Genomic DNA, 14820 nt, shown 5'->3' with positions numbered 1-14820 from the left:
GATGGAGGGATGATGGATGATGGATGATGGATGGATGATGGATGGATGGATGGATGGAGGGATGATGGATGGATGGATGATGGATGGATGGAGGGATAAGGGAGGGATGGAGGGATGATGGATTGAGGGATGATAGATGGATGATGGATGGATGGATGGAGGGATGATGGATGGATGGATGGATGATGGATGGATGGAGGGATAAGGGAGGGATGGAGGGATGATAGATGGATGATGGATGATGGCTGGATGGAGGGATAAGGGAGGGATGGAGGGATGATGGATTGAGGGATGATAGATGGATGATGGATGGATGGAGGGATAAGGGAGGGATGGAGGGATGTTGGATGGATGATGGAGGGATGGATGGAGGGATGATGGATGGATGGATGATGGATGGATGATGGATGATGGATGGATGGAGGGATAAGGGAGGGATGGAGGGATGTTGGATGGATGATGGAGGGATGGATGGAGGGATGATGGATGGAGGGATGATAGATGGATGATGGATGATGGATGGATGGAGGGATAAGGGAGGGATGGAGGGATGTTGGATGGATGATGGAGGGATGGATGGAGGGATGATGGATGGATGGATGGATGATGGATGATGGATGATGGATGGATGGAGGGATAAGGGAGGGATGGAGGGATGATGGATTGAGGGATGATAGATGGATGATGGATGATGGATGGATGGAGGGATAAGGGAGGGATGGATGATGGATGGATGGATGGATGGAGGGATGATGGATGGATGATGGATGGATGGATGGATGGAGGGATGATGGATGGATGGATGATGGATGGATGGAGGGATAAGGGAGGGATGGAGGGATGATGGATTGAGGGATGATAGATGGATGATGGATGATGGATGGATGGATGGAGGGATGATGGATGGATGGATGGATGATGGATGGATGGAGGGATAAGGGAGGGATGGAGGGATGATAGATGGATGATGGATGATGGCTGGATGGAGGGATAAGGGAGGGATGGAGGGATGATAGATTGAGGGATGATAGATGGATGATGGATGATGGATGGATGGAGGGATAAGGGAGGGATGGAGGGATGTTGGATGGATGATGGAGGGATGGATGGAGGGATGATGGATGGATGGATGATGGATGGATGATGGATGATGGATGGATGGAGGGATAAAGGAGGGATGGAGGGATGTTGGATGGATGATGGAGGGATGGATGGAGGGATGATGGATGGAGGGATGATAGATGGATGATGGATGATGGATGGATGGAGGGATAAGGGAGGGATGGAGGGATGTTGGATGGATGATGGAGGGATGGATGGAGGGATGATGGATGGATGGATGGATGATGGATGGATGGATGGATGATGGATGATGGATGATGGATGGATGGAGGGATAAGGGAGGGATGGAGGGATGATGGATTGAGGGATGATAGATGGATGATGGATGATGGATGGATGGAGGGATAAGGGAGGGATGGAGGGATGATGGATTGAGGGATGATAGATGGATGATGGATGATGGATGGATGGAGGGATAAGGGAGGGATGGAGGGATGATGGATGGATGATGGAGGGATGGAGGCAGTACTGGTGGGTGTTTGGAGGAGTTGGGTTGAGAAACAGAAAGATATTTAAGAAGTCTTCAGAGGGAGAGCAGGAAGCTTTAAAACTCCTCGCTGTGCCGTTTCATGTGAATCCTCCGAGTCTCACTCTTTCCATGAAAAGATTTTCCGAGCACCAACGGGCAGCTTGTTATTTTAAAAACCAGGAACGGACTCTCTCTCTCGGTGAAGATGAAGGTTTCTTTTACTGTAGGAGTTGAGGAGTAAACGTGTGGGAGGAGGCTTCTTCTTACACACAGAAACACAGCAGAGATCTGTTAGAGCAGATGACCCTGTGGGTTCACATTTACGTTTTTTTGTGGATGACTCTAATTACTACAACTCCCATGAGCCTCAGCAGCTGTTGCCATGGAGAAGTGGCCTCTTAGATGTTTGACCCTTTGTATGACCTGTGTCGGTCCATATTTCAATGTTAACTTTGATCTTTTTTTTTCAGCTGAGACCCCCATTGAGGAGTTTGCCCCCACACCTGCGTTCCCCGCCCTGCAGTACCTGGAGTCAGTGGACCAGGGGGGCGTGGCCTGGAGGGCGGGGCTCCGGACTGGAGACTTCCTCATAGAGGTAAAATCCAACACTCTGGATGCAGCTGCACGCCATGGCGGATTGAAGACGAGCCGAACACGTCTCTGGTGGAATTTAAATCTCTCTCTCTTTCTCTCTTTCTCTCTCTTTCTCTCTTTCTCTCTTTCTCTCTCTCTCTCTCTCTCTTTCTCTCTCGCTCTCTCGCTCTCTCTTTCTCTCTTTCTCTCTTTCTCTCTCTTTCTCTCTCTCTCTCTTTCTCTCTCTCTCTCTTTCTCTCTCTCTCTTTCTCTCTGTCTCTCTCTTTCTCTCTCTCTCTCTTTCTCTCTCTCTCTTTCTCTCTGTCTCTCTCTTTCTCTCTCTCTCTCTCGCTCTCTCTCTCTTTCTCTCTCTCTCTCTTTCTCTCTCTCTGCAGGTGAACGGTGCTGATGTGGTGAAGGTGGGTCACCGGCAGGTCGTCTCTCTGATCCGTCAGGGAGGAAGTCGTCTGCTGATGAAAGTCGTCTCCGTGTCCAGAAAATCAGAAACCAACATGGTCAGAAAGAAAGGTACGAGCCTGGCCTGCCTCGCTCACTGTCACGACTGTGTGTGTGACAACAATTTATAATGGAATATTGGTGGCAGAAATATATGTTTTCTATTTAATAAATAATAATAATATTTTTTGTTAAAAAAACAAAATTGAAACAGTCAATTTTGTGGATTTTTTGAGGATTTGTGTCTCACTTACTTTGAACCTGTTATCTGACTGGCTCTTGTCTTGTAGCCCCGCCCCCTCCAAAACGAGCCCCCAGCACCTCGCTGACACTCCGATCCAAGTCCATGACCGCTGACCTGGAGGAGATAGGTAAAGCAAACAAACACACACACACACACACACACACACAGTGCAGAGTATCATCAAACTGTAGGAGTGTGTGTTGACCTTTGCTTTGTCTGCAGCCAGGAGGAGACGCATCGGTGAGTCTCATGATACTGATGGTCGACGGTGTTCAGTGTTTTAAATGTTGTGATGTCACAGTGATGTCACAGTGATGTCATGGTGTTTATAAGTGGTGGTGCAGTGATGTAATGTCGTCCAGGGCCTCAGCTGACAACACTGAGCGTTTGTCTGTTCAGTGATGGATGTAGTGAGACCCCCCCCTCCCCTATGTGCCGGTCTCTTCTGATTGGCCAGCTCTCTGGAAGCCTTTCCTGGGGGGGGGGCAGAACGCTGCAGGGCTGCCAGGGGAGGGCGGCTCTCCAGTGCTGGGAGAAGAGAGTCTATGTCTATGAGTCAGACTTCAGTGTTGCCACGGCCCGTCTACCTGATGTCGTCATGTTGCCATGGTGTTTTTAAAGTTGGTCTTGTTGCTGTCGTGTTGTGAAGCCTTGTGTTTGTCTCTCAGTTCTGTCTCTTCTTTTGTCGTTGATGTTGTTTTCACTGTGTCTCCTCCCTGCAGAGAAACTGGACGAGATGTTGGCCGTGGGTCAGCAGGAGGTCGTTCTGAGGGCGCGCCCGCCGGACGACTTCAGAGCAGCGACGGTAAAACAGAGGCCGACGAGCCGCAGGATCACACAGGCTGAGATCAACGTGAGACAAACTGTGTGAAGGTGTCACACTTACTGTTCACGTTCTGACTCTCAGAGACCTGAACGTTCTTCTTTCTCTTTGTGTGTGTGTGAAGTCTTTGTTTGAGCGTCAAGGTCTGGTCCCCCCCTCGGCTCCAGAAAAAAGCACCATGGCTTTACCAAGAGGAATGTCCAGAACCAAAAGCTTTGGTAAGACACACACACACACACGCACACACGCACACGCACACAGACACACACACACACACACACACACACACACGCATAGACACACACACACACAGACACACGCACACACACAGACACACACACACACACAGACACACAGACACACACACACACACACACTCAGACACACAGACACACACACACACACACACACACACACTCAGACACACAGACACACACACACACAGACAGGCAGGTGACAAACAGTGGCAGTTAGCTTGTGCTAGCGTGCGTTAGCTTGCAGTGTAGGTACAAGCAGTAATCGTACACGCTACGTCCTGCGGGGGGCGGGGCTTCTGGGGCCGATGAGCCCAGGAGGAGGGGCCCAGATTTTAAATGTTGTGTTTACAATCTGTAACAAACATTTCTACTGACTCCAATTTGAAGGTGTTTCAATGAAAATAATTAATTTCATTTTTAGTCAAAATTATTTATTCATCTAAAAATCACAGTTCCTGACCCATATTTTCCTGTGCATTTCCGTCTACATATTTTCTTGGTACCTTGGTTTTTATGTGTCATTGGTTGCCATGGCAGGCACACCTGACGACGACAGGATCACAGCTCTGATCAACGAGAGTCGGTTTCCAAGGAGCTCCTCGCTGACGGACAGCTTCATTCCTCCTCCCCCTCAGACAGCTCCGCCCCCTCCTCCCTCTGCCTCCTCCACCTCCACAATCTTCCTCCTTGACTCTGGCCCTCCCCCTTCCTTCCTTCCCCCTCCTCCTCCTGCTAGAGGGGAGGGCCTAACTCGCTCCAGCTTTAAGCCGGGGACGGAGCCAAGGCTCCAGGAGCTCTCTGATGCACCGGCGAGGAGCCACGCCCACGCGGAGCGGCAGAGGAAGGCGAGGTCAATGATCATCCTGCAGGATATGCCGCCTCAGCTGCAGTCTGAAGCACACAGCTCCACGCACACGCTGCACACTGCCACGCATACCGCCACGCACACGCTTCACACTGCCACACACACCTCGACCCTGTCCCTCCACAGCACCAGCCCAGCCCTCGGTCACTCTCCACTGTCACGCCGCCGGGGAAGACCAATAGAAAACCCTTACGCTAATGTGGGACAGCAGGCTCCACCCTCCAAGCCACAGAGGAGGAAGTCACCTTTGTTGAAGCAGCTTCCAGTCGAGGAGCAGGGTTAGAATCGTTCAGAACTGTATTCTATAAATGTTAACAGTTATCCAATGATATATTGGATACATCATTGATTTAGTATTCTCTCCTTAAAATGATTTATTTTCATATAAAATATGCATGCATGCAGAAAAAACTTTTATGGGCATATATTTTTCGAACACAGAAACAGTCAGTCCTTTTAATCAACCCTGCTATTCGTCTTATCTCCTTTGTTTTCTACTTCTAGGACTCGGAATGAAAGATCACGATCCAACAAAGTTAGACATACCCGGCAGCCCCAGTAGGGCCGAGTTGTACCAGCAGCAGGTTCTGTCAGAGCGTGCTCGGGTTCAGGGCCGCAGGTCATCTCTCTTCCTGTCTGTGGAGGGTTCTGGTTCCGAAAACCAGGTGCCACCTCTTTTGACTCAGAGCCACTCAATGGACGACCTCGGAGAGCTTCCCCCACCGGCCCCGGTCCTGTCGCCCTCACCGACACCTCACACCTTCCTCCATCCGCTGACAGGGAAACCTCTAGGTCAGTCTAACAGCATAATCTTACACGATCCTCTTGTTTCTTGTTTTTAAGACTAAGTGTTTTTTAAATCAAGAGTTGAAATTTAATAATAACTGTTAAGTTAGACTGGAATTGGGTTCGTCAAATCCTGTAGGTACTCAACAAAATACAAGAAGATCTAGAATAGAGACTTGAGACTCCCAAAAATATCAGAGAACCTAGGGCAGAGCCATGAGGTATTCCTCTAATTAAAATAAGATTTCAGCCTTGAGGTATTCGACGAAATAGAAGAGGAGCTAGAACACAGCCTTGAGGTACTCCTCAAAATAGAAGAGGAGCTAGGACACAGTCTTGAGGTACTCCTCAAAATAGAAGAGGAGCTAGGACACAGTCTTGAGGTACTCCTCAAAATAGAAGAGGAACTAGGACACAGCCTTGAGGTACTCCTCAAAATAGAAGAGGAGCTAGGACACAGCCTTGAGGTACTCCTCAAAATAGAAGAGGAGCTAGAACACAGCCTTGAGGTACTCCTCAAAATAGAAGAGGAGCATCGTCAACAATTTAATAAAGCATTGAAATCTTTCACTACTGAAATTTCCACCTTTAATCTTCTCTTTTTCTTTTCTTTTCTTAGACCCTTCATCTCCGCTCGCCCTGGCTCTTGCTGCAAGAGAACGAGCACTCACTGCTCGTACACCGAGCCCAGAGCCTCGGCTAAAACATGTTTCTGCCTCCACTACACCTATCCCCACCCCGGCTGCAAGCCCAGAGGGTAGACACAAGCGCACCCCTATTCCCACCCCACAGAGCAGCCCTGAGCCAAGATCCAAACGCACCACCCCTCAGACAAGCCCTGAGCAGCGTTCCAAGCGAGCCACTCCCGTGACAAGTCCTGAGATGAGGCATAAACGCATAACCCCGCCCTTATTCCCTGACGGACAGGTGGAGCGTCCAGAAACAGAGGGAGGAGTGACATCACCTGCTGCCCCCTCCCCTGAGCGCTGGAGACCAACCCCCTTGCCAACCCTGGCAAATGAGACTCACCCTTCTCTGATTGACAGGAGGCGAAGTCTCACAGTGGGCAGCTCAGAGGAAGAAGGCGGGGCTTACACAGTGACACTCCCCCCAGCGTTGTTGTCGTCCAGTGATGAAGAGACGAGGGAGGAGCTCCGTAGAATCGGCCTAGTAGCGCCACCCCCTGCGTTTGCCAGCATTCCTGCCCCTCCACCCCCCTGCTCACTCACCTTGTTTCAGCGGCGGGGTGGAGAAGGAGGAGGGGAGGGTCCTGACTCCCTGAGTAGACGAGTAGAAGAAGAGGAAGGCAGTGAAGAACGGCTCCTTGAAAGCACCTCCCCCAGCTCGCTTCCCCCCTCTATTACCTTGGCATCCCCTCCAGCTCCATCCTCTCCCACCAGCCCTCCTGCGGCACAACCTTCCCCTTCTTCTCCTGCCACCTCCCCAATTGCTCTCAAGCCCCGCCTTCGTTCACCTATAGGTCGAGGGCGCTCTGCACTAAGGGATCCGCTGCTTAAGCAATCATCGGACAGTGAGCTCCTCCCATTGGCCGCATCCTTTTCATCTCCCTCCTCCCCCCTCTGTTCCTCCCCAACCAGCAGACAGCCGCGCTATCTGTTCCAGAGGAGGTCCAAGTTGTGGGGCGGTGGGGATGATCGTGGGGATGAGCGGCGAGGCCTCAGCCCAGAGGAAGGGGGAGGTCGTCCAGCTGCACTTGGTGGTCAGGGGTCGGGGTCAGCTGTGGATCTTTCTAACAGGTCGGCATCAGCTCTGGAGCTGAGCGGCAGGGCGGGGTCAGGATTGGATCTTGCTAATCGACTGCAGTTGCTCAACAAAGACAGTCACTCTCTTGGGGAGGAACCGAGTCCCCTCGATCCAGGTCGGAGGTCACCAGTAGGAGGTGCCAGGTACCTTCAGATGCTTATTGTCATAAAACTGCAGTTTCACTGATTTGATAGAACTACTAAGTGTGTGTGCGTGCGATTGCTTTGTAACAGAATTTGTTGTTTGTGTTGTTCCAGATGTGTGGACAGTGGAGAGAGTAAATCGTAGGTTTTTATCTCTGGTAAACACTTCTTGTTATTGTTAGTGGATGATTGCTGCTAACAGCTAACTAACATGCTCCTTCTTCACAGATGACTAACAACTAAATGTCTGAAATGAATACCCCATCAGTTTTGGGATAAAACATGCAATTAGAGCATTTGGTAAACCATACCTAACAAAAGTGTCAGTGGCTTACTAATGTAATGAGACCTGTCAAGCTTTGTTTTTCTAAACGTGATAAGCATGGCTCTATCGTAGGAGCAATTTAAGAGTTGCCTGTTTGTCATCTTTAAATAATCAAAAGACAAAGAATACAAGGAATATGGTTCTGTCTACTTCAGTCATCTTGAGATAATTTCAACCAACTCCTGGATTTGATATTAGCCAGCTTGCTATAGCTGATACCATCAACTGGCATTACTGGTTTCTGGCGCCAAAACCAAAAAGAGGGCCTGCTTGTTCTTGTAACCAAAAAAGAGTTTCAGAATTTTGTAAGCTTTCAACAATGATCATGGTGATCCACGTATGCCTTTAAAGAACAGGGTTCTTAATAGGGACAATAACAATGGAAATGGTCTTGACGAATGGTTAGCCAGTAGACAGACTGATAACTGTGGTAAGGATGTTTGTGTCATGTGTTGTTTGGTGTGTTACAGGTTGTTCTCCAGTCTTGGTGAACTCCACACTATCTCCCAGCGAGGATACGGGGCCAGCTACACGGTCCGACCAGGAAGCCGATACCCTGTCACTCGCCGGAGTCCCTCCCCTTCTCCCTCCCCATCCGATAGGCCATTGGGGCACACTTCCTCCGGTTCTGAAAGGCCTGACCTGAGCTCGGGTAGAGCTTTAACCATCTTGAAGTCGTCCAGTCTAAGTCTCCCCTCAGAACCGAAGGAAGTTCGTTTTGTGATGCGAAGTGCCAGTGCAAGAACCAGGTCCCGTTCACCCTCGCCTTCACCCCACGCCTCTCCTTGCCCCTCCCCAGTCCTCAGCGGGCCCCTGTTGGCCCTTCGGCCATGGAGGCAGCGGCCCCTCAACTTGTGGAATAAATATGATGTGGGTGATTGGCTCGAGAGTGTTGGCCTAGCTGAACACCGCCAGCGCTTCCAGGAGCACGAGATCGAAGGCTCCCATCTTCCCGCCCTCACCAAAGACGACTACGTGGAGCTTGGCGTCACCAGACTGGGACATCGGATCAACATCGAGAGGGCACTCAGACAGCTTATGGATGGTTCCACTTGACCCCTCACCTCTGGACATCCTGAACTGTGACGTCTTAACACTAGGCCATCTCTTTGACTAGGATATCTTAGCAGTGACTCAATCTTTAGACCTTTTTACCAACACGGAGCCAAGCTCTCTGAGTGACATTTTGTCTTATCAGCTCTTTGATCAAACAAAACCAACTTGTAGCACCAAGGTCTGAGTCCAGTTTTAAGTTCTGGATTTGATTTAGACCTCCGAAATATAGTTTAGCCTCTGTTTAAGTCAACTCTAATAGGCAATTTAGCGTTATCTTGGTTGCTGATTACAGAACACTGGCTGGCTCATAGCAATGTCATTTTGGCTGATTTTTACTTTGTCTTGGATCGCCAATGATCCAACAGTGTTTTCTTTGTGGTTAAAAGCCTTTTAGTATGAAGGACTTTAATTTAAAACAAACGAATGTCCATCAAAGACTGCACTGCACTTGTTGCCCACCATGTTTTGCACCAACATTTTATAGAGCCCCCAAAATACAAAACCTAGGGTTAATTTACTGTAGGGATCAAAGGGATCAATGGTAGAAAAGTCAAATCTGTGCATCTCTGAATTCACGTTAGCTTGGTTCGTACAAGTCGGAGGAACTCCAGATGGCTTCGTTATCCCCAAATTTGCACACTAATGGCAAAATGGTTTAAAAGTGATTGATGCTGGCAATTGCATCATGATTAAAATCCACTATTGACTGTGATTTTACGATCACTGCTCTAATACTCAGTGACTTCAACTATCGAGTCCCATTTGAAAAGTGAAGAAAGTTTCTGGCAACGGAGTAATGGACTATTTGAGCCTTACTCTCTGACTCTCTAATGGATAACACATTAAAATGTTAACAGCTGCTAAGGTTAGCAAGCTAGCAATATACCATTCTCTGTGTAGGCTGGCCTGGATCATTGGAACATGTAATGATTGTCAGAGTCTTATTTTAATGTTACAGATAATGTGAAAGCAAGTTTATAACGAGCTAGCTTAGAACACCAACACAGTGCTCTACTTAACGTTCCCGTGCAGCATGCTATGCTAACTTCAGCTGGACTGCACTTCTAATCTAAAGAGGTGACAGGATATTGATCAAAGAGCTGATCTGACAAACAAATATAATCACACGGGTTCTTCTCATCGTGCCATTCTGCTTCCCCAGACAAGTTTACCGGGTCTTTAACTAGCGAAGCTGAATGATTAGCGAGCTAATTAACAACAGGACATAAGCTGAGGGTGTTTCTCCGTCCTCGTAAAGAAAAAATGTTCTTGTGACTAAGCATTTTTTTTCTCCAAATATGGCTCATGAAGATTTTGTGTTTATTTCTTAATACGGATCATTTAGAATTTATGAATAACAAGTAATAATAATGTGGTGGTGATGACTTACAGAGTTTCTAATAGTTTGGATAATGATTTTGAGTTCCTTATGATTTGACAATGAGTTGAATTTCAAAGGTTGTTTCAGTGATGTTTTGGAATTCATAATGATTTGTCAATGAGTGTGACTTTGTGCTGATGTGCTGTGTGTTTCAGGGAGAGCTGCAGAAGAGCTCCAACTGTAAACCTCTCTGGTTTCTAACCTGCTTATCGAGGGCTTACTGTACATGGTGCTATCTGTTTAAAGCCATCTGTACAGAGAATACCTTCCTCCTTCCCCTCCTATTCCTTCATCACACTAACTCCTGACTCTCTTAGGTTAACCTCCAAAACGTTTAAATCTACAGTGTTTTTTTTCTAAATTATTGACTCCAGTTTGGCTCGACCGTTAATATCTTGCATTAATTGTAACTCAACAGGAACAGGCCATATATGGAGTTTCCTCCTTGCCATATTGGGGATTTCTTCCCTGCCATACGTGGAGTTTCCTCCAGACCCAAACCAGATTATGCCAGAGGCCATATATCAAGTTTTTAAAAATGGCAGTACATGGCGTGTCCAATGAACTGTTTCAAATGTTCATTAGTTTAACAAATGTGTTAAACAGGGAAAAAGCTTGTCACACAAGCTTTTTTGTCAAAAATGTATCCATACTTACAAAGCCTCGTTGCAAGCCAACACGTACGTATATATTGTAACTATACTCGATTTTGGCAAAGTAGAATCATGGAACACCAATAACAGACCAGTTAGCAATAACACACCAATCCTAATGAATCAAAATAAATAAAAAACAGACCTTGAAAAAAACATTTAATCGGAGGCTGTATGCTAGCTGAATTGCTAGCCTGCTAGCCATGCTAGTCGACGCACTTTAGGCTAATGGTGCGCTCCATTAACCTCGGAAGTCGGAGTTGAGAATGAGGTCACACCCGAGTTGACCACGTTCCAGTTACGAGTTGGTAAGAAGTCAGAAAAGCAACATGGACGCCTCCAGGTGTACCTTTGTTGTGCTTATACCAGCGAAAATAACAAACTACGTGATAGGTTAGGCGCACTTTACTTGAGCAGCCATGTTGGATTTTAAGCTCGGGTTGCTGAGTTTGGACTTCAGGGCGAGATCCTGACGACATATCCGACTGGCATCTTGAAATTTCCGACTTCTGAGATTAAATGAAACGCTAATTAAACCCTGCCAAGCTACACTACCTTCAAGCTAACTTTTACATTAATATAGGCAGTAACTCACCAGATCTGGTCTGACTACACCGATAACACAAGTGGTGGATACAACTCTCTTTTTGTTTTTTTTATCTGAGACAGATGAGAAGATGTACAGACACAGATCCAGGGTGTGTTTAGCCTAGCTTAGCTTAGCACAAAGACTCCTAGCCTAGCCTTATTCTCAAAAGTGAAAGAATACACCTTCCAACAGCAGTGCAGTAACACTAACCTGTAATATCATGTTAGCTAAGAAGCTATTTTAAGAGAGGAGTCAGGTGAGGGTAATGCTAACTGCTGCTAACGCTAACTGCTGCTAGAATCATAAAGTGTTGATTTTATTTTGTTGGATTTCAATAGTTACAAAAGGGAGAACCAACGTGAACATGAGGACTCCCTGAATTCACTCAAAGGTGTATTTCTTTCACTTTTTAAATTTCAAACATGTTTGAAGAATTTTTAAAAACTTTCAACACTTTTTTAAAACCTGACAGTAATTTTTACTTGACACGACTACATTACCTTTCTGACATGTTCGTCCTTCCTTCTGATTCCCTTTGAAGCACAATCAACGATACAGTGCCTGTTTCCACATCAACAAATCCCCTGCATCCAGAGTTTTTTACGCCACGTTCCTGAAAACAAGCCGAGCCACAATCCTGAATCCCAAAGTTGTACAAGTTTACGATGCCCTTTCATGCTTAAAAGTTCAAGAATGTAAAGTCTATGTACAGCACATTACAGTAGACTTTATAGTCTGTATAATATATATTATGGTAGATTCATGTAGCTATAGTGTATTATATAAAGTATGGTAAACAATAAAATGTATACAGTAATATTTTGCTAGACTGTAGTCTATAAATCTTTATCTATATAGGTGATATTCAGCCTTTGTAAACAGCTACACATCTTGTCTGGCCACACACACAGACATAAGATAAAACAGTTCCAAGGAAATGCAATTTAACTGTAAATCTGTCTCGATGGTGAGAGGAGATGGTTCACATCGATCAGATGGTGCTGATTCTCGTGTAAGGATGAGGACACAACGAGATGACACATTTAGAGACTTATGTGACTTTCAGACCAAAACAATCACTCCCTCTGGACACACCTCCTTCATTCCTCAGCCCCCCCCCCCTCCTGTTTCACCACCGAGTGTCTGTGAGACGGAGAGCAGCAGACAAATGATCAACATCTGAATACTTTCTGCGATCAATTTCAAGTAACGATATAAAACTTAAAGACGCATCTGTTTGTCTTTTTAGAACAAAGATGGTTTGGAAAAAACGTGTATGAAGCATGCCGAGCCTCTGAGCAAAACAAAAACAAGCTAACGGAAACGCCGTCCTGTCGGTGTGAACACAGAGCTCAGAACAACAAACGCAGAGGGAGTTTGACTTCACTCTCTTCTAAACACAAACTCTGTTTGAATGTCTCACCTTCAAATACCCGACTAAAAGCTTCATGAAAATGTGTTAATGTCAGATTGTTGGTCTGTAAAAGTTACGATTGTTTTTAAAGTTCAACAGAAAGTTTTTCACGCTTTGCTAAAAACGTGATTCTCTTAAAGCAGCTTGAACCTTTTAGGGCTGACGAGGGACTACGACCACGAGCACATTTCTACCATTTGAACACAGAAAGAGGAAGTGGTGTGTGAGGAGGAAGTGCCTGTGTAGCTGTTTACACTGAGTGAATATGACATCATCATCTGTATGTAGTATATATTATAAAGGACTATAGTCTACTGTACAGAGTCGTCCACAGAGAGACACCCGGGACGTCCGTCTCTCTGAAATGTCAAAATGAAAGCGACGAGATGAAGAGGTCAATCCACCTCTCAGCCTCCGACCTCAGGTCCCCCGCGGGGAATCCCTTTCATACAGACACAAGGTCATTCATTTGTTGGATTTCTCAGCCAATCAGAAAAAAAACAGCGACCTACTGCTAAAATCGCCTGGAGGATACCTTCCCCGTTTAAAAAAAACCCTGCCTACGTGTGAACCAGGACAAACAAGAGGTCGCGATTAGCCTCGAATCCGGCCAAAAAGTATCTAAAGTTTTGGAAACCTTAATATGTGTGGTTGCTGATTTGTGTTGAATATAACTTATATGTATTATTTTACGATATTTTATTGTATTTTTTCACTACTTTTCCTGGAGGAAATCCCTCGAGTGCTTCTTCGACTGTTCGCTAATCTGAAACACAAGTCAGCGGTGTTAGCTGTGTGCTAACAGAGGCTAACATGGCAACAAGAGAGATGATGGACTAAAGAGCCAAAATGGCTGCCACTGCATACCCGATTAAATTGTCGTGACTAACATGCCTTCACCATGGTAACGCCTCAGCTTCCTGCTGATTGGCTGAGAATCCTGTCTTTCTAACCTGCGTGTGTAAGCTTCCTCCTCCTGATATTCACCTGGTTATAATGGTTTTATGGTTCCCCTCTTCCTCTTCCTCCTCCTCCTCTTCCTCTTCCTCCTCCTCTTCCTCCTCCTCCTCTTCCTCCTCTTCCTCCTCTCCCTCTTCCTCCTCTCCCTCTTCCTCTTCCTCCTGCTTCTCCTCCTCTTCCTCCTCCTCCTCCTCTTCCTCCCCCTCCTCCTCTTCCTCACTAGCTTCCTCTTTTTACAGGATGTTTGTAGTTTCTTCTGGAGTGAGTGGTGTGTGTGTACTTGTAGTTTTTTTTTCTTCCCTTTTCTAAAGACTGAAGAGCACACAATGACAACCGATGAGCTCTGCGACGCAACAAACAGATTGTAATCTTTATAATAAACCGTCATTTATTACAAAGAACCCCCTCTGCTTTCATGTGTTGTTGTTTTTTTTTACATCTTGAGTCAACAGGTTCGCGACCTCTGACCTCGTTTGGAAGAAGGATCCTAAAGTTGAGTTAATGACTGATGAGTGTCACCTCGACTCAGAGATAGAAACGACCTCACACTCTTCCTGCCCGTGCTGTGGACAAACAAGTAAATTTATTATGTTGAAATAACGTTAAAGTGACTCATCAAGAAAAATAAATCACTTTATAAATCATCCAATCAAACCTCAAAGTTAAGGTCACGTGGATAATAAGAAGTGAAATCACAAACTCGATAAGAACGTTAATAACTTGATGTAAAGAGTTAAAGTGAGTTAATACCTCGGGGTGTAAATTATATTAAATTTCAGAAACTGCCTGGACACATGATCGTTTATCATCTGCATAAATAGCAAATAAAAAGGTGATTATTTTTCATAATTTAAGTCAAAGCAAAGAGAAAGCCCGAGACACCCAATCCCCTTCCAGAGAGGGGGCGTGGTCAGAGACAGCTCATTTACATATTTAAAGG

General features: G+C 46.2%; 1 protein-coding gene across 1 annotated transcript in view; it reads left to right on the top strand.

Moving 5' to 3' along the window:
- shank3b (SH3 and multiple ankyrin repeat domains 3b) overlaps positions 1-14281 on the top strand; it is a 44023-nt gene extending 29742 nt beyond the window's left edge. Inside the window, exons 18-28 of the mRNA XM_061029263.1 lie at positions 2062-2186; positions 2560-2692; positions 2911-2991; positions 3087-3104; positions 3587-3717; positions 3812-3905; positions 4482-5087; positions 5314-5601; positions 6215-7502; positions 7617-7643; positions 8298-14281. Of these exons, the coding sequence (XP_060885246.1) occupies positions 2062-2186; positions 2560-2692; positions 2911-2991; positions 3087-3104; positions 3587-3717; positions 3812-3905; positions 4482-5087; positions 5314-5601; positions 6215-7502; positions 7617-7643; positions 8298-8883 (3377 nt within the window). The 3' untranslated portion in view covers positions 8884-14281. The remainder of the gene's footprint in view (positions 1-2061; positions 2187-2559; positions 2693-2910; positions 2992-3086; positions 3105-3586; positions 3718-3811; positions 3906-4481; positions 5088-5313; positions 5602-6214; positions 7503-7616; positions 7644-8297) is intronic.
- Positions 14282-14820: the final 539 nt, after the last annotated feature.

Source organism: Labrus mixtus, chromosome 22 (genome assembly GCF_963584025.1).
Source record: "Labrus mixtus chromosome 22, fLabMix1.1, whole genome shotgun sequence".
Taxonomy (NCBI): domain Eukaryota; kingdom Metazoa; phylum Chordata; class Actinopteri; order Labriformes; family Labridae; genus Labrus; species Labrus mixtus.
The sequence above is the reverse complement of the archived record's forward strand: the minus strand, read 5'-3'. Positions and strand labels throughout refer to the sequence as shown.